Source organism: Ascaphus truei, chromosome 5 (assembly GCF_040206685.1).
Source record: "Ascaphus truei isolate aAscTru1 chromosome 5, aAscTru1.hap1, whole genome shotgun sequence".
Classification (NCBI taxonomy): Eukaryota; Metazoa; Chordata; class Amphibia; order Anura; family Ascaphidae; genus Ascaphus; species Ascaphus truei.
The window spans coordinates 308,597,724-308,624,181 of record NC_134487.1 but is presented as its reverse complement, the minus strand read 5'-3'; the positions used below and the strand labels follow the sequence as shown (position 1 = coordinate 308,624,181).

Sequence of the window (26,458 nt, the reverse complement as noted above, 5' to 3'; positions counted from 1 at the left end):
TCTAAATCAAATGAAACAAACGGTAACTAAGTTATATGTTTGGGATAATATGCTTTGCATCTCAAGCAAAAATAGGAAACAACCTTACAAATGCTGGCCGCTTAGCAACATATATCTCAGTTGTAATCAAATAAAAGTACTTAGCACTACAACACCTTTTATAACAGATGTTATCAAATATTGTAAGAACTGCAATTTTAAATCCCAATTATAATAATAAAGATGGCAAATATAATGAAATACACAATACACATGGCTGGAGCCATGAAGCTATGCAGTCACCTGAGCAGCATTACAAGAATACCTGAGGCCAGCAGAGCCCATGTTACCTGTAGGGTGTAACATGCCGGAGCATTGGCCTTGTGAGTAGGAGACCAGGCAAACTCTAGGTGACCCAATGGCAGGTAACGTGCTACCGAAATGCCGCCTGTGCACAGAGAGATTTGGGGTGCTTTTGCTTAGTAGGTACAGTGCAAGATACACTGGCGGACTCTAAATAGTGCCTAAGTCCCACCTTCACTCAGGCATGTAACCGCTTATCTTTGATTATCTATCGGCTTCACCTCGTCAGTGATAAGAGCCAGGGCTGCACTTTAACCAGATTGAAAGCTTTATTTTAATGTCAATGTTTTGGTGCCAGCCCGTAGTTCAAAACCGAAAATATACAGGGGCACCAATTGTCTGCCACCATTAGTGTCCCTATACATGTCCAATATTGTGTATATGCTTTTATCCTGATGGCTTGTGATGGCACAAAAACGTTGACAAATGTAACAATACCTGGTCCCATCACTTACCATGCTGACGCTTTGACTTCTGGCTTCTCTGTGCTCTGGCATAAAGAACGACCTGCTGAGACACTTCCAGCTGTTCCTGGAGTTGTGGGAAATGGAAATCTGTGCATTCCTGGCAAACTGTAGCAAAATCTAAACAGGATCAAAACAATTGTTTAAGTATTATGCCGGCATGTAACAGAAGTTCTGCCATTTGATTGTCTGCGATGCACACTTTAATTGCCATCTAACCCTCAGTACGAACCACCCAGAGCCCTTCCTCAGACTCCCCATTTCTCTTTTGGTCTTCAGAAGTAGTGAAAAGTGCATTTTTGTTCAGAAGTGGGAGAGAGATTTTCAGAGGGCCCCTGATATGTTCCTGTGTTTCATTCTAAATCTAAAAGAAGCTTTGAACACTTGATAATGTATTTATTTTTATTCAAGAATGGTAATTTATTAATGGGAAAGAAGAATTGATGTTGCCAATAATTTTCTTTCCTTTAACTTAAGTTCCTTCCCCATTGCATCCCCCCCAGGACAGGGAAAATAATTGCTCCTCCTCAATATAAAGCATTTCTTTTCCCTTCCACAGTCTTACAGCATTCCCCAACCTAGTGAACATCGTGCACCGAAAATGCTCACCGAGAGACGACAATAAGCAGATGTTTGTTTTATATTTTACTGGATTACGGCTTGCCAGACTTTACTAATATATTTTGCCTCGGCCGAGACCTGCACATCCAAATGATAAAAACAGGATAAAATATGCTGGGAAGATCAGTCAGCAGCAGATCTTACATCATTGCTTGGGTTTTCTTTGCCCAAGAAGTAGCAACTGATTTTGTGGAATAAGTTTTCCACCCTGAGAAAACTTTTGCCCCTATAAGATGATATGCCTTCGTTATGCATTCCTAAACTCACCAAGTAATTCTGCCTTTCGTTGCTGGTAGACCTTTTACCAAATAAGAAAGAATTTCAGTAAAATAAAAATATTATCTTGTAGATATGCCTTCACGGCTCTGACCAGATTTGGATAATTCAACACGTATTCTATGTAATTTAATGGATCCAACCAAAACAAAAGGCAATAGGTCTTGGTTGACATGGAATCATGACCCTACTTTGGAGGAAAGGTAGGGTTTGTTCTAAACTCTTGATGTATTCTTGTGAAAGACTCACAGGATAAAGTGTTAATTTATCTTCCTCACTTTGTCCTGGCTACAAGGAATGCTACCTTGAGCATCAAACAGCCCATAGAAATCTCTGAATAGGCTAAAAGGACCCATGTATCTGTGCTTCCAGAAACACATATGTCACAAGATGAAATAAGTGGTCTAATTTGAAGCCTCCCCTTGACTGCTTCCATAAATCAGACCACCGAGATCATGACCTGCTAGACCATCTTGAAACAGAGCTTCCAAAGCTGCAACTTGGACTTCCAATGAACTTTGTGATAACATCTACTAGCCTCTCAAACGCCAGAGTGTCTGCTAAGAAAACAATTGCAGAATCTATTTTCTTGGATTAAATACCAGGCTAGAAACACCCAATTCTGTAGTAGGGCTTTGAAGTTGACGATTTAAACAACAGATCAATCACTCTGGCCAATAGGTCCTGCTTCTAGCATCTCCTTCCATTTCCAGGCCATTAATGCCAGACTCGCTCAATTTGGGTGCAGAATGGGACCCTAGGAGAGCACATTTGGAAACGGGGTAAGAGTCCCAACTAGGGAAAGAGGGCAATAACTTGTGCTCGTTCTTTAATTAACTTTTTCGTGAATTTCGCAACCAGCACTACCAATTCATGTATCTGTTCCCCTCGTTCGTCCTTGAACGTCAGGAGCTTTGCATTTGATCTTATTGCCATTAGTAGGAGACGCCATCTTCCAACCAACTGCTGGAAAATTTCTGGATCCAAGGCCCATACTATTGGATGTCTCATATTCAGCCTGAGAAATCTGCATAGACAATGGACTTACCAGCAATATGAAGTGCTATTTGAGGCACAAACATCTCCGTCCCATTCGAGGCCTCTCCTATGGCTTGAGAACTTTCGTCGCACCTTGTTAGTTTATGTGACAGATGTTTGATTGATTGATAAAATCCTGATGGACTTTCCCAGTAGAGATGCTTGGAAGTGTAGTAACACCAACCTGTCTCCTTCCTCTAACAGATTTAAATGTGCCACCTTAGACACTCCGAGATCCAAACACCTTGGTAAAACTTGTCTTCTAGCTGAACTCCCCATCCTTGCAGGCATCTGACAGGTATCCCTTGTTGAGGTTGTCGTCTTCCTCCCATGACAGCAGCAACTACTGAGCTGCTCCGTTCAGCTTTATTATTTGGTGACAGGTCCCTGAAATTCTACAAAGCTAACCAGTTTAGCTGGAAATACATCGTAATGTAGCGAAGCCCAAGGAACGACTTCTATTGACAAGGTAAAGAGGCCTAGAATGCTTGTGCAGGATTCTTTCTGCTAATGTTACATTCTTTTTTCATTTCTTTCAGGAGGAAGGGGAAAGTCCAGAAAAGGGTATTTGGGGCTCAAGAGTACTCATACAACACTTAGAAGAAGATGTAAAAAAAACAGCTTTTCTTAATGAGATCTTCGTAATAATAAATTGATGGAGTATTCCTTTAACTGATCGCAACATAGCTTAAGAACCATCTCAAGCTAAATAATATGGGACTGGTTACATGTTACGATAGCGGTTACCTGGATTTATTCTCAATAGCGCATAAACTTCCAGGAAATAAACAGCGCCAGAATTCTCCTCAACCTCTTTTGATAAATAGGCTTCACCCCCTTGTACTTTGGTTCATGCAGAGAAACTGCTCAGTGAGACAATGTAACTCACTTGTTGCGGCTGTGGGATGCCCTTCATTCCTTGAAGTTAAACTTTGTAGCAGGAATCCTCAGAGCGGGAATCTACTAGACAATTGCAGACAAAACTGTGACGCACCCCCACCCGGTGAAGACTGAAGAAGAGGGTGACTCAATATATCAAAAAATATAAAGGTTTAATGGAACATGTAAAACAGAGGTGTGATCGACCTACATGTTTCATGATAAAGCGCTTAGCGCGAGACATGAAGGCCGATTACACCTCTGTTTTACATGTTCCATTAAACCTTTATATTTTTTGATATATTGAGTCACCCGCTTCTTCAGTCTTCACCGGGTGGGGGTGCGTCACAGTTTCACCCGTTTTTCATTCAGGAGGAAGACATGTTTTCCCGTACTAATATCAAAGGCTGTGACAGGACGGGGTAACCAGGCTATCTAATAAAAGTTAAACCCGCTGGTTACCCCTGAACCCGTGGGGTCCCTGGTACCTCCGTAAGCCAGGGATAATACATACTGTAAAATAAAATGACCCCTTTTTTTTTCCTATTTCATGTTCCCTTAGCCCTAAAACTGTGAAATTTCTTGTGTCAGTTTTAGAGGGGATATTTGGGTGGAAATACAATTATTTTGGGTGCAGGAGTTGGGGGGCCAAAGTTGCCAGTAGTCATTTAATTTTCCCCAGCGAGCGGGCATGATTTGCCGGTACACAAGGTGAATTACACCGGGGCTTCCCTGTGTCCCCAAGACTCATGGATTTCGAGCCCAAATATCCCCAAGTTATTTCCCTTATAAGTATATGGTCCCCCAAAGTATATTCTGTAATAAAGTGTACTTTATATCGTGTTTTGCGTTTACTATAAGGTTCTATACAGACAGTCCAGGCATATGGTTAAGATGCCAGCTAGTTTGCATAGTCCATAGATACTCTGTGCCCAGGACATACTTGAAAACGAGAGGTAACTCTCAATGTATTACTTCCTGGTAAAATCGACTATATATTTTTGAAAGCATTGTATGTATGTATGTTTCACTGTGTTCCCTGTCCCTAGCGGCAATCTCATTGGTCTCTTGGCCCGCCCGCCCCCGCACACCTCTCATTGGCCTCACACACTCACACCACCCCCTTGGCCCGCCCCCCACACCTCTCATTGGCCTGAGGTGGCGTGACGGGCCAAAGGTCCAAAACACACACACACACACACACACACACACACACACACACACACACACACACACCTCTCTCTGTCCTCTCCCCCCATCACATTCACCTCCCCCCCTCCCCTGTGCTCCACTCACCTCCGCTCCACTCACCTCCCGCTCCACTCACCTCCCTCCGCTCCACTCACCTCCCTCCCGCTTCACTCACCTCCCTCCCACTGCACTCCCTCTCCACTCACCTCCCTCCCCACTCACCTCCCGCTCCACTCCCTCACCTCCCTCCCAGGCGCGGGGACAGGCAGTGGGCAGGGCAGCCTGCCGCTGCCATGCGGCACCTAATATGGCGGCGGACGGAAGGACCCCCTTCCTCACTCGCGGACTAAGTAACATGGCGGTGGCCGGAAGGAGAGGTCCCGCTCCACTCACCTCCCGCTCCACTCCCTCCCGCTCCACTCCCTCCCGCTCCACTCACCTCCCCCCCCCGATGCTCCACTCACCTCCCCCCCGATGCTCCACTCACCTCCCCCCCGATGTTCCACTCACCTCCCCCCCCCGATGCTCCACTCACCTCTCCCCCGATGCTCCACTCACCTCCCCCGATGCTCCACTCACCTCCCCCCCGATGCTCCACTCACCTCCCCCCCGATGCTCCACTCACCTCCCCCCCGATGCTCCACTCACCCCCCCCCGATGCTCCACTCACCTCCCTCCCGATGCTCCACTCACCTCCCCCCTGATGCTCCACTCACCTCCCCCCGATGCTCCACTCACCTCCCCCCCCGATGCTCCACTCACCTCCCCCCCGATGCTCCACTCACCTCCCCCCCCATGCTCCACTCACCTCTCCCCCCGATGCTTCACCTCCCCCCCGATGCTCCACTCACTTCCCCCCCCGATGCTCCACTCACCTCCCCCAACCCGATGCTCCACTCACCTCCCCCCCGATGCTCCACTCACCTCCCCCCCGATGCTCCACTCACCTCCCCCCCCGATGCTCCACTCACCTCCCCCCCGATGCTCCACTCACCTCCCCCCCAATGCTCCACTCACCTAACCCCCGATGCTTCACCTCCCCCCCGATGCTCCACTCACTTCCCCCCGATGCTCCACTCACCTCCCCCCCCCCAATGCTCCACTCACCTCCCCCCCCCGATGCTCCACTCACCTCCCCCCCTCCCCGGCGGGGGGACAGGCAGCTGACACGCAGCACCTAAGATGGCGGCGGCCGGAAGGACCCCCTTCCTCCCTCGCGGAGTAACTAAGATGGCGGCGGCCGGAACGAGAGGTGCCGTGTGTGTGTCACTGTGTGTGTGTGACACTGTGTGTGTGTGTGTGTGTGACACTGTGTGTGTGGGACACTGTGTGTGTGTGTGACACTGTGTGTGTGTTGGACACTGTGTGTGTGTGGGACACTGTGTGTGTGACACTGTGTGTGTGTGTGTGACACTGTGTGTGTGGGACACTGTGTGTGTGTCAGGCACTGTAGGGTGGGGACCGGAGCTACGGGGGGGGGTGTCAGGAGCGTAGAGAGAGGGTGGAGCCGAGAAACATACAGGGGGAGTAGAGAGGAGGGACCCGGAAATTTTAAGCAACCCACCCCCCCTCCTGTCCACTGCCCCCCCTCCTGTCCACTGCCCCCCCTCTTGTCCACTGTCCCCCCTCTTGTCCACTGTCCCCCCCCTCCTGTCCACTGTCCCCCCCCCTGTCCACTGTCCCCTCCCCCTCCTGTCCACTGTCCACTCCCCCTCCTGTCCACTGTCCCCCCCTTCCTGTCCACTGTCACCCCCCCTCCTGACCACTGTCACCCCCCCTCCTGTCCAGTCACCCCCCCTCCTGTCCACTGTCACCCCCCCTCCTGACCACTGTCACCCCCCCTCCTGACCACTGTCACCCCCCTCCTGTCCACTGTCACCCCCCTCCTGTCCACTGTCACCCCCCCTCCTGTCCACTGTCACCACCTCCTCCTGTCCACTGTCACCACCCCCTCCTGTCCACTGTCTCGTCCCCCTCCTGTCCACTGTCCCGTCCCCCTCCTGTCCACTGTCCCGTCCCCCTCCTGTCCACTGTCGTCCCGTCCCCTCCTGACCACTGTCGTCCCGTCCCCTCCTGTCCACTGTCGTTCCGTCCCCTTCTGTCCAGTGTCGTCCCCTCCCCTCCTGTCCACTGTCGTCCCGTCCCCTCCTGTCCACTATCCACTCCTGTCCACTGTCGTCCTGTCCACTCCTGTCCAGTGTCCCGTCCACTCCTGTCCACTGTCCCGTCCACTCCTGTCCACTGTCCCGTCCACTGTCCCGTCCACTGTCCCGTCCACTGTCCCGTCCCCCTCCTGTCCACTGTCGTCCCGTCCCCTCCTGTCCAGTGTCGTCCCCTCCCCTCCTGTCCATTGTCGTCCCCTCCCCCTCCTGTCCACTGTCGTCCCGTCCCCTCCTGTCCACTGTCCCGTCCCCTCCTGTCCACTGTCCCCGTCCCCTCCTGTCCCCTGTCCCCGTCCCCTCCTGTCCCTGTCCCCTCCTTTCCACTGTCCCGTCCCCTCCTGTCCCATCCCCTCCTGTCCACTGTCCCGTCCCCTTCTGTCCACTGTCCCGTCCCCTCCTGTCCACTGTCTCCCCCCCCTCCTGTCCACTGCCCCCCCCTCCTGTCCACTGCCCCCCCCCTCCCCTCCTCCTGTCCACTGTCCTGCCCTCCCCCCCCCCTTTCCTAGCGGGAAATTTAACTCACGGGCAACGCCGGATCTCTCAGCTAGTATTTTATAAATAAATAAATAATAGATGAAGGAGGAGATGGGATGTTGAGAGGTGTTGGGGAAGCTAAGTGGACGGGGCAGGGCGGAGTACTGGTTCTGGAGAACAGAGACCCCCTGGGGGGGAACCTTCTGGTCTGCTGGACGCAGTGGCGCCTGCCCAGTGGGAGGCAATGGTCTGGCTAAGGAAAAGATGGCGATCATAGGTGCTTTTCCTATTGGCCAGAACATATGTGCTGCCCACGGGGTGCCCCGAGCCGGTTCAACATGCCCCCTGCCTCTGACCTCAGCAGCCAGATGAGCCCTGCTCTGATTGGCTGCTGAGAATAATCCCACGCTCTGAGTGGCTGAAAGGCTCTGTCCATGTTCAAACATAGGGCACAGTAGTCTCCAAAAGGGGCTGCTGCAGATCAGGGTGTGTGTCCCTCAGTCTTTTCAGACTTATAGATAGTCTTGGGACTGGTCCAGTGCAGTGCCGGTAAGGTTTCCCAGGGGCATTGCGATGCCAGGGTCTCCTAGCCAAGCCGAGGACTGGTTCTGAGGAGTGAAGTTACCTGTTCCAGGCTTATTCCAGCTCTGTGGAGTGAACAAGGTCAGCCTTTGCTGAAGCAGGCACCTTGCACCTAGGAAAGCCTAGTTTTTAACCCCACACCTGAAGTAAGTGTGTATATTCTCTGTATTTTGTATTTATGTGTGTTTCCGAGGTCTTATCCAAATAAACCTAATTTTATTTCATTACTGTGTTTTGCCTATTGACTGATCCCTTAAATATAAATGGTGTTAAAAGTCTTGGGTTACCGTGACATATGGGTTTCTGGAACCGCTGGATCACAAACTCTGCATGCTCCTAGACTCTTTGTAAAGATTTTGGGAGCTGTAGGTAGCCTGATATGGAAGTTGGAGCCTAGTATACAAAACCTGAGGAACTTGAGATGTGCTGCTGTTATGGTTACCAGGAGTAAGCATCTTTGCGATCTACAGTATTGCGACCATTAAGTGTTTTGGCTGTATGGCATGGAGTACTGAATGGGAATTGGGATCTGTCTATAGGTATTGTATCTTCAATACATCCTTCTAAATTTGATAACTCCGGTTTCCTTGAATTACTTAATTACAGAAAATAACGAAATAAGTGATCATGTCTTCTATCCTGTGATAGATACAGACGTTTTGCCTCCAGAAATGTTCAGGATTATTCCAATTAGATATGTCCCTTGAGTTGTTGGGTATCGAGCTTATTCTTGGAGTAGGTGTGTGAACAAAGAGCAGAGCCACAACGCTCTTCTGGTGGCAACTTCTGAGGCCTCACAAATAAAGTCAACAACCCCCTGAAAATCTTCTACCATTTTTAATAATGTAGACCACTTCACTCATTCCTTGATATCTTCTTGAAGGTTAGCAAGCCATACTCTGAGCGCTCATGCTGCTGAAGTTAAAGAAACTGCAGGCTTGTTCGCAGGCCCTGCCATCAGACACTTTCTTTAGACTAATCTCCATTTCCCAAGCCAGCAGGTCCCTGAAAGGAGCTCCTTCTTCCAGAGGGTGGGCAGTATACCTTGCCAGAATTGACATTGGGAAGTCCACCATTGGCGCAGAGTATCAAAAAAAGAACATCTAAAGACTGAATGGTGTCTAGATTCCCGTGCTTTAAAGTCTGGCTGCTCCCATTCCTGGGATATTATGTCTTTGTGGCCTATGTAGACGCGAGATCCAGGGGGAGCATGGGGAAGAAACAAACAAATCTAAGTGCAGCAGAATGGTAATGGGTTAAATGTAAGGTTCCACAATCTTGGCTCTTTCAAAATGACTACTTACAAGATGTAAGAGTCATAAACAGCGAGGTTGACTACTAGTCAGTGGAGAGTAAGCGCAGTAGTGGTCATCAGGGTGGTTCTGGTACTCAGGAGGTTAAGTTCCACAATGCAAAAGAGAGAACAAAGACTGGCATAGCACAGATCAACCAAGATATAACAAGTTTATCTAAATATAAGTAATACACTCACAATATGAATGATAAAAACGGGCATGTCACACTTCATAAGTGTATGTGAGGATATCAGCAGCCAGCTGGCTCACCATCCCGCAGCTCTCGGTACTCGTCTGTCTCTGCCTCTGCTTCAGTGCGTCGTCGCACGGCTCAGCGTCTGACGTCAGATCCGTCAGATACATACACTTATGAAGTGTGACATGCCCGTTTTTATCATTCATATTGTGAGTGTATTACTTATATTTAGATAAACTTTTTATATCTTGGTTGATCTGTGCTATGCCAGTTCTTGTTCTCTCTTTTGCATTGTGGAACTTAACCTCCTGAGTACCAGAACCACCCTGATGACCACTACTGCGCTTACTCTCCACTGACTAGTAGTCAACCTCGCTGTTTATGACTCTTACATCTTGTAAGTAGTCATTTTGAAAGAGCCAAGATTGTGGAACCTTACATTTAACCCATTACCATTCTGCTGCACTTAGATTTGTTTGTTTCTTCCCCATGCTCACCCTGGATCTCGCGTCTACTATTGTAACCTTTGGGGACGAGTGAAGACTACCCCTCCCAGTGGGTCAGAGCAGGAGGTGGAACTGTATACACGTGAATTTATTTATTCTTGTTTTTCACTTATTTAAGTTTATATTGGTTCACATTTAGTGTTCAACCCTTTTATCTGTTTGCGCCTGTTTTTCACTTTATGACTATACCTTTGTGGCCTATGTGGACATAGAATGTGCTTCTTTTGCGCTCCCTCAAACAACAGATCCTGAATTAACATCACTATTTTGATGGACGTAATCAACTCTTCCCCTTGATCAATATTAAAAGCCCTTCACATGCTCTCTGTTCCTGGTGTTTTGTATCAGATAGAACTAAAAAGATCCGATTCTCAGAAGGCATTCCTCTAAGCATCTAAGCTTGCGTGAGAATGTGATCTCTTCTGAGACTGCTGTGCTTTAACTCTTCTTTCGTAACATAGGTGTTCGATAAGGCACCCTTGTTCCAAAAAATCATCTACACTAACTGTTCTGGATTTGCGATTTCGTGGCCACCACACAAATCACAACAACTCTTGTCCATGCTTGTAAACATTTTGTCACAAGTTCCAGATACCAGATACTGTATTTTTAGTTTTCTTTGCCTACATTGGATTTTTACCCCCAGAAGTGGTGTCAGACATGGTGAGATTGGAACCACAACCCAAATCAGAGGAAAAAAACAATGCATACAAACATGGGGGCTTACAGCAACGAGGCTGTGGGATGGAGGAATGTATCTGGATAACGGCTCATCAATCTCTCTCCACACAGAGGGTTTGTATCCTTCTTGCATGACATTTAAACGTCTGTGGAGCGAGCATGATGTAATTGCTTATGTGTGACGTGCACGCGCTCTCTCAAATGCGCCGATATCTTCCACTTGCTTATTCAGCACAGCCACTACACAGAGAATGGACAGCCCACCACAGGACGTCCTGCTTCTCCTGACAGAGCCGCTGCACCTACCAAGTGGGGAAGGCCCATGGCCCGGCTTGTTCAGAGTCTAGTCACTAACCGCATGGCGGCCCACTGACTCCGTTGGAACTCCACAGCGTCCCCAGATTGTGCTTCCAGTAGGACACAATCCTGGTGACTTCGAACACAAAAGGTTAGCCTGGCAGGCACTAAAGCTGCATGCAACATGTAAGCCCCCACACACAGGGCAAAGAAGAAGCTGTGGAGGATTGTTTCTTTCTCCTGTCCCTCTCAGCCAAGGAGGGAAGCTAAGCCATTTGTTTCTGACAGCCATGGAGGCAGAACAGGAAACATATACTTTTCTTGCAAATACAGAAATCTCCTAATCAGAGCCGGTATTGTCCCGTTATCAGAGCCGGTATTGTCCCGTTATCAGAGCCGGTATTGTTCCGTTATCAGGGTTCGTTCACGTCATGTAGTGAGAAGACAAACAGTTAAATGAGAAGTGGCATTGGGGGTACAGTTGTGTAAACGTCCTCAGTACTCTCCGGACCTATCGTACATTGTTCTCACTGATTTTCTCTCCTCTCTACCTTAATATTAGACAAGCACCAGTATATAAGTAACTGACGGGTAACATGGTCAGGAGACGCCCGAGTGCTGCTTTTAAGGGGAAATGCTATATGCATAGGAGGAGTTACTCGATGCTTTTCTTTTCTTACTTTACAATGTCTGACATTTTAATGAGAAGTAAAACCCTTTAATTAAATAGTGTTCTTTAGTAATGCAGTTAGCAAATGAGCTTTCAAGACTTCACAAACCTCTAGTTTAGATATAGATGAGCTACATTTGGGAGAAACACTCACACTGGTCCATTTCAAGTATCATGCAAAGTAAAGTCGTTTTGTCCAGAACCAATACAGCAACACAAATCTCTACGATTCCAGACTATTTCCCCTTACTTCATCGGGCTCCATGCTGCAATGTTGCTAGAGTATAAAGCGACTGTTTTTACCGACTTACCTCTTTTGATGCCACTGTAAGAATTAATGCGATTGTCAACCAATAAGACGAGTCCACACAACGATGTTGAATACAGAGACAGTGCGGTCTGCAGTCTGTGTAACTTTACGCCACTGCGGTGATTACGCTTGTGTTTACAGAAGTCCAGCATATCTGCCCTCAGCAGCCTCAGATTATGCATGGTCTTTAATTGCGCCCCTAAGAAATAAAACAAATGAGGGAATTATATCAACAGGTTTAATGCTCAGCCAGTTAATGCTCAGCCAGTTAATGCTCAGCCAGCTAATGCTCAGCCAGCTAATGCTCAGCCAGCTAATGCTCAGCCAGTTAATGCTCAGCCAGCTAATGCTCAGCAGCTAATGCTCAGCCAGTTAATGCTCAGCCAGCTAATGCTCAGCCAGACAAACCCCAGTTTCTAGTTGCCCCCAAAGTGTTAAAAGACCACATACTGTAGTAAAATAGAGCAAACCAGAATGTTGTATATTACGATAGAGTTAAAACCTTACACACCACATACTGTAGTAAAATAGAGCAAACCAGAATGTTGTATATTACGATAGAGTTAAAAGCTTAAAGTAAATAACTTTAAAATGCACCAATTTGCTGAAATACCAAAATTCCTGAAAGCACAAGAAACATTGTGTTATTATTTATCTTGGATATAATCAGTAGCAAGAGCTACATGTATAGATTGCATTCCAAGCATGTATGTAAATGTAAGGAATCCGTTCCTGGTTTTGGCTGGCCACTCTTGCAAAGTTGGTGAGCTCTCAGTCACACCCTCCCTTGGATTTGCAAGCACTGTCACCTGTGCTTGCAATCACTGCTGCTATGTCTCTCTGCTCTGGCATTGGAGGAATTCCCACACACCCCTGTCTTGGGATTGACTATCTGCCCTTCTTATACTGGCCTCCCCCGTGTCTCATTGCTGAGCATAACCAAGATTCACTTGGATGTAACTGTGTTTGCCACAAGCTACTTTGCCTTAGCCTTGCCTTGTTCATGAGACCTACTGCATTCACCCCCAGGCAGAGGTCTGCTATTTGGTTCCTGTACTGAAGCACTGGATCCCCAGTGCTAGTCTTGCCTTGTTCCAGAGACCTCCTGCATTCACCCCAGACAGAGTTCTGCTTCCTGGTATCTGTGCTGAAGCGCTGGATTCCCAGTGCCTGTCTTATCCTGTTCCTGAGAGCTCCTGCATTCACAACAGGCAGAGGTCTGCTTCCTGGTACCTGTGCTGAAGCGCTGGATTCCCAGTGCCAGCCTTGCCTTGTTCCTGTGACCTACATTCTCCCTTCGCACAGACCTTATCATGGCCGCTCCCGCTCCTCGCGCAGAGGCCATTCCCGTGCTTCAGCTCCTACGCTGAAGCGGTGTGAACCCGACTTCCTGTTGCCGAACTCCAGTCTGGACATCGACTACCCTACCGTCTCCAACCCTGACCCTGGCGTGTCAATGGATTACCCCGGCCTCTCCAACCGACCCTGCTACGAATGACTACGAACTGCGCAATCCAGAACCGGCTTCGTGGTCTAAGTTCAGTGTATTCACATCCCCACCTCAGCCCCGCGGTCCGGTCCCGGTTTGTGGCGAGCACGTCCGTTACAGTAAAGTGTTATTTATTCACATAAATTCTAGACATTACTTTATCTTTATCCTGAGTGGAATCATAACTACCGTTCAACAGAAAGTATACGGAAAGCGATAAAAAAAAGAAATGCATGTTTAAAAGCCAGGAGCTTGGAAATAAAGCCGCAGTAGTTGGAGCAGGAATATGCAGTTATTTTGTATCATTATATTATTATACATGCTCCAGGAAGCGGCATGTTTTAAGAACTATCGCTGTTTTTTGCATGGGACGCATGGTTAGCGACCTTCCTCAACCAAAATAAAAACCGACACTGATATCACAGAATATTTCCCCGTTCTGGAAGCAGCTCCATTAAGTGATTGCATCAATTGTCCTTTACCTAAATGAATTGTAAAACTTTCTTCTAACTGCCTGTGTTCTTCATATAGTCTTCCACTAGTATCTTCAGATCCCTGTAACTGGCACGGCTGAACTTTAATTTCTTCACTAGAAGATAAAACAGGTTATTATTAAAAACAACATTTCTTGCCCATGACTTGCACAGAATGTGGTGTGGAATTCAGGGCACACGTCTCTGGCACTTTGGTGTCTGCATCTCAGGTCACATCGGTAAGGTCAGTAACAGACAACTGCGTGTATATGTATATACGGTAACACATGTATATACGGTATTATAGGCTAAAGCAGTAACATTCCGGGCATTATTGAAAACCCTGCTCTCTGATTGGATAATGCCCGGAATTTAAGCAGCTTGCAATGTGTAGTTTTCAATGTGTTTATTTCCAGCCAATCAGCTTTCAGAACAACTGAGACAGGGCAGGGGATTTGTCTGAATGAAGTAACAGTTCTGAGACAGGGCAGGGGATTGGTCAGGACGTATCAGACACGGGTTGACTCCTCCCCCTCCCGAGCTGACTGAGATTTTCTGAGCAGATTCAGTTGAATTGGGGGGAGGGGGGCAGGGGGCGGGGGAAGAGATAGTCTGCAAAGCAAATAAGTAAGGCCTCATTCAGGGTGCCAGTTGCAGGAGTTGGAGGGAGGGCGGCAGTGCGGCAGTTTGCTGGGCGATCTGTGTTTATCCCCCAGCAGACTTTTCAGCGTTGGGGAGGGGGCGGGGTTACACACGGCAGGGTAAGTATCGCGGTTGCAGTCATGAAATCATTCTGAAGAATGATTTCATTGGCTGCCGAGGTCCCAGTGACACTGCTGCAGCTCCAAAAAACGACATTTTTGTTTATTGAAACTGTAGCCAGCGTCAACTCCTGGCCTCGGAGACAGAGCAGCTGCTACCCTGACAACCAGTATTCAAATTGAATACTTTGTGTCTCACGGCAGCTCGCACGGCAGCACGCCCTCCCTCCGAAGCCTGCACCCTGAACGAGGCCTAAGTGGCTGTCAGCAGTTTGTTTGTGGCTGCAGTTTGTATGTGAGTGTGTCAGTAGCAGTGTGTGTGTGCTGTGCTATTGTATATCTGTGTAGAGGTGCTGTGTGTGTATAGAGCTCCAGTGTGTCTGTGTCAGCAGCAGTGTTTATGGGTGTAGCAGCTGTGTTGTGTAGAGGTGCTGTGTGTGTATAGAGGTGCAGTGTTGAGTGTGTGTGTATAGGTGCTGTGTTGTGTATAGAGGTGCAGTGTTGTGTGTGTGTGTGTGTGTGTGTGTAAAGGTGCTTTGTTGTGCTGTGTTGTGTGTAGAGGTGGGGGGGCAGGAGAGTGCAAAGTTTAGTAAGTGGCTGCATTTTTTATTGTGGCTGCAGTGTGTGTGTGTTGTGCTGTTGTATGTGTAGCAGCAGTTTGTGTGTGTGTAGAGCTGGTGTGTGTGTGTGTGTGTGTGTAAAGAGCTAATGTGTGTGTGTGCATAGAGCTCCAGTGTGTGTCAGTAGCAGTGTTCATGGGTGTAGCATGTGTGTGTAGCAGCAGAATTTGTGTGTGTAGAGCTGCTGTGTTGTGTGTGTGTGTAGACCTGCTGTGTTGTGTGTGTAGAGCTGCTGTGTTGTGTGTGTATTGCTGCTGTGTTGTGTGTGTGTAGAGGTGCTGTGTTGTGTGTGTGTAGTGCTGCTGTGTTGTGTGTGTGTACAGGTGCTGTGTTGTGAGTGTAGAGGAGGTGCTGTGTTGTGTGTGTAGAGCTCCAATGTGTGTGTGTGTAGAGGTGCTGTGTTGTGTGTTGAGCTGCTGTGTGTGTGTACACAGAGGGGGCGGTAGTGTGTGGATATAGATATCTGCAGTGTAAGAGTATATAGGAGGTGGTTTCATGTATTTACCATTTTATTTTAATAAAAAAATCTATTTAACTATACAAAAGTGTCTATTATTTATGAAATAAGCCTACATTTAGCCTATAATAGTAATAATCCCCTCAGAACAGGGCATTACCGACCAATAATGCCCTGGAAGAGTTGAAGGCCTGAGGTGAAGATGAGGGACTTTAACCCAGCCAGGGCATTATTAGCCAGTAGTGCCCTGTTCTTCGGGGATTATTACTTAATTATAGGCTAAACTGTTAGGAATTCCGGGCATTATTCATTCAGTAATGAGATGGAATTTTTGGCACCTTGCCAAGTTTTTATTTCTAGCCAATCAGCTTTCACTTGTCAGAGCAGCTTTCAGGAAAGGGAGGTGATTGGACAGGAGGCAACCACCAGGCACTGACTCCTCTCCCTCCCTGCAGCAGCCAGGCACCGACTCCTCCCCCTCCTTGCAGCAGCCAGGCACCGACTCCTCCCCCTCCTTGCAGCAGCCAGGCACCGACTCCTCCCCCTCCTTGCAGCAGCCAGGCACCGACTCCTCCCCCTCCTTGCAGCAGCCAGGCACCGACTCCTCCCCCTCCTTGCAGCAGCCAGACAGACTCCTCCCCCTCCTCGCAGCAGCCAGGCACCGACTCCTCCCCCTCCCTGCAGCAGCCATGCACGACTCCTCCCCATCCCTGCAGCAACCAGGCACCGACTCCTCCCCCTCCCTGCAGCAGCCAGGCACCGACTCCTCCCCCTCCCTGAAGCAGCCAGGCACCGACTCCTCCCCCTCCCTGCAGCCAGGCACCGACTCCTCCCCCTCCCTGAAGCAGCCAGGCACCGACTCCTCCCCCTCCTTGCAGCAGCCAGGCACTGACTCCTCCCCCTCCTTGCAGCAGCCAGGCACCGACTCCTCCCCCTCCTTGCAGCAGCCAGGCACCGACTCCTCCCCCTCCTTGCAGCAGCCAGGCACCGACTCCTCCCCCTCCTTGCAGCAGCCAGACTCCTCCCCCTCCTCGCAGCAGCCAGGCACGACTCCTCCCCCTCCCTGCAGCAGCCATGCACCGACTCCTCCCCATCCCTGCAGCAGCCAGGCACCGACTCCTCCCCCTCCCTGCAGCAGCCAGGCACCGACTCCTCCCCCTCCCTGCAGCAGCCAGGCACCGACTCCTCCCCCTCCCTGCAGCAGCCAGGCACCGACTCCTCCCCCTCCCTGCAGCAGCCATGCACCGACTCCTCCCCATCCCTGCAGCAGCCAGGCACCGACTCCTCCCCCTCCCTGCAGCAGCCAGGCACCGACTCCTCCCCCTCCCTGCAGCAGCCAGGCACCGACTCCTCCCCCTCCCTGCAGCAGCCAGGCACCGACTCCTCCGCCTCCCTGAAGCAGCCAGGCACCGACTCCTCCCCCTCCCTGCAGCCAGGCACCGACTCCTCCCCCTCCCTGCAGCAGCCAGGCACTGACTCCTCCCCCTCCCTGAAGCAGCCAGGCACCGACTCCTCCGCCTCCCTGAAGCAGCCAGGCACCAACTCCTCCCCCTCCCTGCAGCCAGGCACCGACTCCTCCCCCTCCCTGCAGCAGCCAGGCACCGACTCCTCCCCATCCCTGCAGCAGCCAGGCACCGACTCCTCCCCCTCCTTGCAGCAGCCAGGCACCGACTCCTCCCCCTCCCTGAAGCAGCCAGGCACCAACTCCTCCCCCTCCCTGCAGCCAGGCACCGACTCCTCCCCCTCCCTGCAGCCAGGCACCGACTCCTCCCCCTCCCTGCAGCCAGGCACTGACTCCTCCCCTGAGAGAGACTGTCTGCAGTTTGTGTGTATATAGCTGCAGAGTTTGTGTATGTGTGTGTGTTTCTAGCTGCAGAGGTCGTAGTGTGTAGCTGCAGAGTTTGTGTGTGTGTGTGTGTAGCTGTAGTGTGTGTATAGCTGCAGAGTGAGTATATGTGTGTAGCTGCAAAGTGTGTATGTTTGTGTTTAGCTGCAGAGTGTGTGTGTGTGTGTGTGTGTGTGTGTGTGTGTGTGTGTGTGTGTGTGTGTGTGTGTGTGTGTGTGTGTGTGTGTAGCTGCAGAGTTTGTGTGTGTGTGTTTTTTAATAAAAAATCTAAATAAACTATACAAAAGTGTCTTTTATGAAAAAAAACCTACATTTAGCCTATAATAGCAACAGTCCCTTCAGAACAGGGCGTTACTGGCCAATAATGCCCTGGCTGGGTTACCTCGACTTCCCCTTGGGCCTTCACCCCTTCCAGCCGGGGCAGTATTGGTCAGTAAAGTCCTGCTTTTTGGGAATTATTACTTAAATATACGTAGCATGCCCAAGGCGTATGGCTAAAATAACATTCACAACACACTTTACATTGATAAAATTACATGGATAACAAACCACTTTTAGAGACTTGCACTGTAATTTATCAAAATGAGAGTCAGAGTTGGGGGTAATCAGACATTCGTGTTATTTCCCATCACTTATCTCAGGATAAAACTGCACGCTCATGGCAACAAATATCCCATCAGATTATTTCTACTGCCAAATACAGAGTTTTATAAATAACGTCACACCGTCATGTGTTCAATAATATCAAGCTCTGGCAGACACGTAGAAATGCCAGGCACAGACCTGATAAAACTGTTGTTGGGATTCTTTAGGTCCTGGTGAAGCTTTATAACCCACTCCTGATATTCTTGTTTCTGGATGGTAGAAAGCTGTTTCAACTCAGAGCTCCATTTATTTTCCAGAATCTACAAGCAGAATCCATGAGATTTCGCGTCAGCCATACAAGTTACGCAGCAGCATCCAATGTTTACACATACTGTATTGTTAATGTAGCCTTTCAACAAACAATACATCCCTTTGTGCAGAGATATTTCCCTATAGTGTCAGAACTTTGGAGATACAGATAAAGAGCGGGTTATTAATGCTCTCGCTGGACCGTTATGTGCCCTATTCTGTATTATAATGGCATATACTGCGTTATAACTGCCACTGAATCCTACGGAAACCCTGTCCTGGTTTGCATTATAATACCATAGTCTGCATCATCACTGCCACATAAACCCTGTCCTGTTCTGCATTATAATGCCATATTCTGCGTTATAACTGCCACTGAATCCTACGGAAACCCTGTCCTGGTTTGCATTATAATACCATAGTCTGCATCATCACTGCCACATAAACCCTGTCCTGTTCTGCATTATAATGCCATATTCTGCGTTATCACTGCCACTGAATCCTACGGAAACCCTGTCCTGTTCTGCATTATAATACCATATTTTGTCATCAGTAATTAAAATAAAGCTCACTACATGTGTATGTGCTTGGAAGTTGAGGGTTTTGGCCTGCATTATTATGTGCTAATGACTTATCTTAGTAATAGTGGTGAGGTTTAGTGAGAATAAAGGTTATTCAAGAGTAAAATCTGTGTGACGGGCAAAATATCACCTGCTGAGACTCGAAATGCTGAACGGCCGCGGAGTTTACATGGTGATCACTTAAGGACTTGCCTAATTCTTGCATCACTTTATTCATCTCCGCACCTTGCCTGGGAAACAACGTGCAAAGTATACAAATACAGTATGTAAGAAATATGGAGGAGCAATGGTGGGAGAAAAAACAACCTCCCTCTTTGGTTATTTAGTTCCAAAGAGGATTAGAATGATTAGAAGAACAAAATGTTTGGCCAAGTGTGTTTCTCGGCGTGGAATATATCAAGATTCAGCTTCCCAACCAAATCCCGTGGCAATTATTCTCACATATAATACAGTGCTCATGGCTGAGAACCACGGACGCCTTTAGAGAGGGAACACGAAAAGCTTGACGCTTCTGAGAAGTAGAACTCATGGCAATAAGCTCGGAGTGACGCACAAATATACCTCTCTCTTAACTTCTTCAGTTCCACATCCCTTTCACCTAACAGTTCAGAGATGCTGACAAAGTAATTGTGTTCCAGGTTCAAAAGTGTTTCAGAAGCTGGGGAATGAATGAGGTCGTGGTAAATATCAGCAAAATCTTCATCCCAGTTCGTTTCTTCTGGCTGCGCATGTTCTAGTGTCGTCTGTGGGCACAGAAACGGGTTGTGCAAGAAATGCCCCATTATTACTGTCAATGAGTGAGGACAAATCAACGTTTGTTTAAACAAAAAGTTGCAGTGAGTGATTCTGAAATATAACACCGTTAAAGGTCAGCAGGCTATTAAATATGTCCTATCAAACATGTGTTTTACAAGAAGCTAAACATTATATAACGGGCCTCTGCAACTTGTAGCGTGTTGGCCAAAATCAGATCCTCGGGACTTTGCGAAGGTGCCTGGATTAGGCATCCAAGTGAAACACTGAAACACTTGTCAGATAATGTTATGTAAATATATATGGTACATATGTTATATATGCTTACAAAGTGTTCACGTATAATCATTTGAAAGTCTTTAAAATGTATCCACAATTACTTTACATTCTTCTGACTCTTCTACGCTAACATTTTTCCTGATCGGCCCCTTTGGAAACCAGCTGAGGAGCCGGTTATACAACGCAGAATGGGTGATGAACAGGATTTGCAATGTGATGTATTTTTGTCACTTTCATGGGTGAAGAAACTTCTGCTAACTAAATACCGCAGAGTTAATGTATGCCACAAATTTTCTACAACACTGGGGACATTATTTAACAGCTTTAAGTTCTAGAAGGCTTAAAATACAATGTAAAAAAAATATACCAAACAATTAACAAATCCAATCTACTAACCTATGAAGTTAACTATATAATTACTTAAAGCAGCAATCCCTCCCCAGAAAGCTATAGAAATTAATTATATATTAATGTTAAAAGTCTTAATTTTCTTAATGTCTAGTTTAAGAGATTACTACGGTAACCCTTAGGCAGCGCTTATAGTGCCCGCGACGGCACTCCAAAACAAAAAACAATGGACTCTGTCGCGAGCGCTTATAGTAAGCGTGACGGGCGACAGAGCGACGGAGCGACCAAAAATTTGGAAGCGATGTCAATTTGATTTTTCAGAGACTGTCACCACATAACTGTCTCTGAACCAATCAATGACCCGGTCGCTAGCGACGTCACTGAAAGTTACATTATAACTTTCGCGGGTGGCGTCGGCATCGGGCGCGTCTCCAGCACTATAAGCGCGGACTTAGGCTGCACTGGACTCCATTTTAACCTCCCGGACACTTAATATATTAAACATATCTCCTGAACCGAGCATCAGATTTTAAAAAGAAAAAAAGTGTGTTGAGATAGGCAAGAAGATAGAAGCAACAAAACAAGAAGCAACCCCCAGAATAATCATCAAATGGCAATCAGCACAGAGCGCTACTGTAAGTGTTCTTCTTACGTCTGTATATGATTTCATCCAGGTATCAGCCAACTGCTCGACATCTAGTGCCGCTAATCTCACCGCGTCCAGCGCCCGCTCAGCTTCTCCATCATAATCCTTTATTGTTTCTTCCTCTACAAACTGGCACAACATTTTCTTTAGATCTGTTTCAAAGTATATATATAAATAAAGTTTTCATTGTCACTGCTAAGATAATATAACCCATCTTCCTGTCTAACAATTATTCCCTCTGTACAGCCTGGCCTCCTTTCTTCCCCTTTGGTCTCTGCGTGTTTCTTATGTGTGGCAAATTTTTCCACATGTCAGCCGTCATTGGTATTTTTATCCCACCATACACTTTTTTTTTGTAATATCTTTTTAATTGTGGCTTCTTGCTCCAGCTGCACAAATGTTCCACAGTCCCCATTAAAGTATTACTACCCTATGCTCAATTTTTGTTTCCCAGTTAACCATATTGGGCCCCATCCAGCACTGAATGTGTTAAACATTTGTTGATATGCCTGAATATGTCACGGATTCTGACATATTCTGGTTAGCTGCCCAGTTAGCAGAATCATGTGCCAGCAGTTGGCGTCTTCCAGGATCCTGCGAGTACAAAGCCACGTTAGCAAGATGATACGTGACTTCTTCATTAACTGTAAGGAATAGCACCTCACGCTCAAAACTATTCTGTAATCTTGTTTACAGACTTTAATGCAAGACACTAATTCGCAGTTTCCATCAGATGACAACCGCAGAGAAGTCTGTGCTCACTAGCCAGGGAATAACACAAAACGAATTACAATGGGCAACAATGACTTCAGGGATTTAGTCTAACGGTAAAGGTACTATACATATATTAAACCAAACTTCCACACAGGACCAGTCTTTAGACCAGTGTTTTTCAACCAGGGTTCCTACAAACCCCTGGGTTCCCGGGCAGGGTTGCCACCCCTATGGTTTCACCCGGAGACTACGGGTTTTGGCCAGGTATCTCTGGGCTACGGGTTTACCTAGTAAATCTTCAGGTAGCGGCAGCGATGTCTCCCGGCGTCCTCCCGGCTTCTCCCCCTGCAACTACTGCCAATATGACAGCGCGGCATCAAATGGTGCCGCGTTGCCATGCCAACGGGAACGCTACGTGATGTAACAGCATCACGTGACGCCTGTTGCCATGTCACATGGCGACAAAACAACGTTGTCACGGCAACGTGGCGCCATTTGACACCGCACTGCCATATTGAAGGGAGTTACAGGGGAAGATGCCGCTGAAGGCAAGTGTAAATTTTTTTTAAAATCTCCGGTAGAAAGTGGCAACCCTATTCCCCGGGCACCCCTAAAGGGTCCCTGCAATTTTCAGGCGATTTGAAAATTGTGCCAAATACAGAAGAATTTACAATGCATCTGATCTCAGACGCGCTATTAGAGAGGGTTGGGGTTCCTTACAATGCATCTGATCTCAGACACGCTATTAGAGAGGGTTGGGGTTCCTTACAATGCATCTGATCTCAGACGCGCTATTAGAGAGGGTTGGGGTTCCTTACAATACATCTGATCTCAGACACGCTATTAGAGAGGGTTGGGGTTCCTTACAATGTATCTGATCTCAGACGCACTATTAGAGAGGGTTGGGGTTCCTTACAATGCATCTGATCTCAGACACGCTATTAGAGAGGGTTGGGGTTCCTTACAATGTATCTGATCTCAGACGCACTATTAGAGAGGGTCGGGTTCCTCAGAATTTCACATAGGGTTCCTTAACCACAAAAAGGTTGGAAACCACTGCATTAGACTATAAGCCTTTAAGGTTAAGCCTTAAAACACCTTATGGCCCATTTATTTTAGTAGATCTAGGTCAAAGTGTTGTGGTCATTTTTCGGGTAGTTAGACAGAGACCCCTCACTACAGACGCATTGTGTGGGCTTAGAAGAAATGAACAGGGGATTAGGACCAAGACCAAACAAATATATTTTATTTACCATGTACATTTACATATGGAAGACATATCATTTCCACACAAGATCCTATATATAACAGCTTGCTTTACTGTATTTGACTTTATTTCTGTCAATCTACATTTAGTTCCCTAGTATATTGGTAATACAGTATTTAGCTCAGAGATCACAAACTATTTCTACAGGGATTGGCCAAATGTAGCAAATGTTATTTTATTTTCATAATTTTCCTAAATAGAATACTGCAGTTCTGTGAAATCTTTCCTTATCAAGTGATTTCTTGTATGACCTCATAACAAGTGGAACCAAAAACGGACACTATGTTCTGCCCAGTGCTGCCTGGTGATGTAGATCAGGGATCTTTGCACGTTCTGCAAAGGGACCAGATCGGAAGCAAGGAGGAGCACAACGTTACTACAATGTAATTACACATACAGTTAGAGACTTCAAAAGTATTATATTCCACCATGCATTTAAAACATCTGTATATATATATATATATATAAATATATGTAGAGGTATCAGTACCGTGTTAGCCGAGCTTCAATAATCAAAAAATAAATAAACGATACCGTTCTGTGGCTAACGAAATGCTTTTATTTGTGCGAGCTTTCGAGATACACTGATCTCTTCTTCCGGCGATGTTACAATGAATGAAGCAAGCAAAAGCTATACTATAAACAGTTATATATATATATATATATATATATATATATATATATATATATATATATAGCAACTGTAAATTTTACTGTATGTTCATTTGCATGTCTTAGACAGGTCTGCAACCCTGTCATTCCCCATTATCGCCCAGCACACAGCGCTTCCACTGCAGCAAGGGATTCTGGGAAATGACATGCAAATGAGCACACAGTGCCACCTTTTGTCTCAAGCTCGTATTACACAAGCAAATCCTCAAGCCAATGCATACTTTTTTAAAAACAGCTTTTAGACAGAGGTGGTATATATATATATAGTGAGTGGGTTAACTGACTTTGCATCTCCCAAGTCCTTGCTTAAAAGCTGTGTTTAAAGCAGCATGCATTGGCTAAGGGTTGCTCATGTAATGTGAGCATGAGATAAAAAGTGGCACTGTGTGCTCATTTGCATGTCATTTCCCAGAATCCCTTGCTGCAGTGGAAGTGCTGTTTGCTGGGTGATAATGGTGAAAGACAGGGTTGCAGACCTGTCTAAGACACGCAAATGAATATACAGGAATATTTACAGTATATATATATATAGATATATATATATATCTATATCTATATATATAGTGCCATCCAAGTGCATAGTGCTTTACAACACACGTGACATAATATTACAACACAATGGGAGGAGTCCCTGCCCCAAAGAGTTCACAATCAAAGTATATATATATTATAGTATATATAGTATTTATATATATATTATAAAAATTGTGTCAGTGTCCAATTATTTCCGGACATATATATATATGGGTCCGGAAATATAAATATATATATATATATATATATATATATATATATATATATATATGGGTCCGGAAATAATTTGACACTGACACAATTTTATTAATTTTGGCTCTGTATGCCACCACAATGGATTTGAAATGAAACAACCAAGATACAATAGAAGTGCAGACTTTCAGCTTTAATTCAAGGGGTTGAACAAAAAATATCGTATGAAACGTTTAGGAATTGCAACCATTTTCATACACAGTCCCCTTATTTCAGGGGCTCAAATGTAATTGGACAAATTAACACAATCATAAATAAGATGTTAATTTTTATTATTTTTTCATGAATTCCTAGCAGGCAATGACTGCTTGAAGTCTAGAACGCATGGACATCACCAAACGCTGGGTTTCCTCCTTTGTGATGCTTTGCCAGGCCTTTACTGCAGCTGTCTTCAGTTGTTGTTTGTTCGTGGGTCTTTCTGCCTTAAGATTTGTCTTCAGCAAGTGAAATGCATGATCAATCGGGTTGGGATCAGGTGATTGATTCGGCCATTGCACAATATTCCACTTGTTTGCCTTAAAAAACTCCTGGGGTGCTTTCGCAGTATGTTTTGGGTCATTGTCCATCTGTAAAGTGAAGCGCCGTCCAATCAATTCGCTGAATTTGGCTGAATCTGAGCAGATAATATATCCCTATACACTTCAGAATTCATCCAGCTGCTTCTGTCTTTTGTCACATCATCAATAAACACTAGTGACCCAGTGCCATTGTAAGCCATGCATGCCCATGCCATTACACTGCCTCCACCGTGTTTTACAGATGATGTGGTATGCTTTGGATCATGAGCCGTTCCAAGCCTTCTCCATACTTTTTTCTTCCCATCATTCTGGTACAGGTTGATCTTAGTTTCATCTGTCCAAAGAATGCTGTTCCAGAACTGGGCTGGCTTTTTTAGATATTGTTTGGCAAAGTCTAATCTGGCCTTTCTATTCTTGAGGCTTATGAATGGTTTGCACCTTGTGGTGAACCCTCTGTATTTGCTCTCGTGAAGTCTTCTCTTTATGGTAGACTTGGATAATGATATGCCTACCTCCTGGAGAGTGTTCTTCACTTGGCTGGATGTTGTGAAGGGGTTTTTCTTTACCATGGAAAGGATCCTACGATCATCCACCACTGTTGTCTTCCATGGACGTCCAGGCCTTTTTGTGTTGCAGAGCTCACCAGTGCGTTCTTGTTTTCTCAGAATGTACCAAACTGTTGATTTGGCCGCTCCTAATGTTCCTGCTATCTCTCTGATGGGTTTTCTTTTTTTTTTTGCAGCCTAAGGATGCCCTGTTTCACTTGCATTGAGAGCTCCTTTGACCGCATGTTGTGGGTTCACAGCAACAGCTTCCAAATGTGAATGCCATGCCTGGAATCAACTCCAGACCTTTTAGCTGCTTAATTGATGATGAAATAATGAAGGAATAGCCCACACCTGTCCATGAAACAGCTTTTGAGTCAATTGTCCAATTACTTTTGGTCCCTTGAAAAAGAGGGGGCTACATATTAAAGAGATGTAATTCCTAAACCCTTCCTCCAATTTGGATGTGAATACCCGAAAATTAAAGCTGATAGACTGCACTTTAAGCCCATATTCATTATTTAACTGTAACTTGAATTTCTTTTGGTATACAGCTGAAATAACAAAACTTGTATCAGTGTTCAATTATTTCCGGACCCAACTAATATATATATATATATATATATATATGTCACTTTTTTTACTCACCATAACTTAATATATATATATCCATAACTTACAATTTCAGTGGGAAGATGCCACTTAGTGGCCAGAGCGAACTAGTATCAAACTAGCAGAGCGTTAAAGGGCCACATGAAGAGCCCTTGGGGCCACATGGGGGGTTCTGCCTTAGGTGTTGGCCTTACCTTTCTCTATGAAGCAGGG

The 26,458-nt window shown here is 46.5% G+C and overlaps 1 protein-coding gene across 10 annotated transcripts in view; it reads right to left on the bottom strand.

Moving 5' to 3' along the window:
- The window catches only part of FERRY3 (FERRY endosomal RAB5 effector complex subunit 3), a 104,620-nt gene that overhangs the window by 30,757 nt on the left and 47,405 nt on the right, over positions 1-26,458 (bottom strand). For all 10 annotated transcript variants that reach the window (XR_012801954.1, XR_012801955.1, XR_012801956.1 and 7 more), the window contains 8 exons: positions 26,440-26,458; positions 21,138-21,283; positions 19,667-19,848; positions 19,236-19,335; positions 18,414-18,535; positions 13,956-14,062; positions 11,986-12,183; positions 798-926 (listed from right to left, as the gene is read on the bottom strand). The exon at positions 26,440-26,458 is cut by the window's right edge and continues 176 nt beyond it. Coding sequence is in view for 7 of the 10 variants with exons in the window: in XM_075603079.1 (XP_075459194.1) it covers positions 798-926; positions 11,986-12,183; positions 13,956-14,062; positions 18,414-18,535; positions 19,236-19,335; positions 19,667-19,848; positions 21,138-21,283; positions 26,440-26,458 (1,003 nt within the window). In the remaining 3 variants the exon portion in view is untranslated. The remainder of the gene's footprint in view (positions 1-797; positions 927-11,985; positions 12,184-13,955; positions 14,063-18,413; positions 18,536-19,235; positions 19,336-19,666; positions 19,849-21,137; positions 21,284-26,439) is intronic.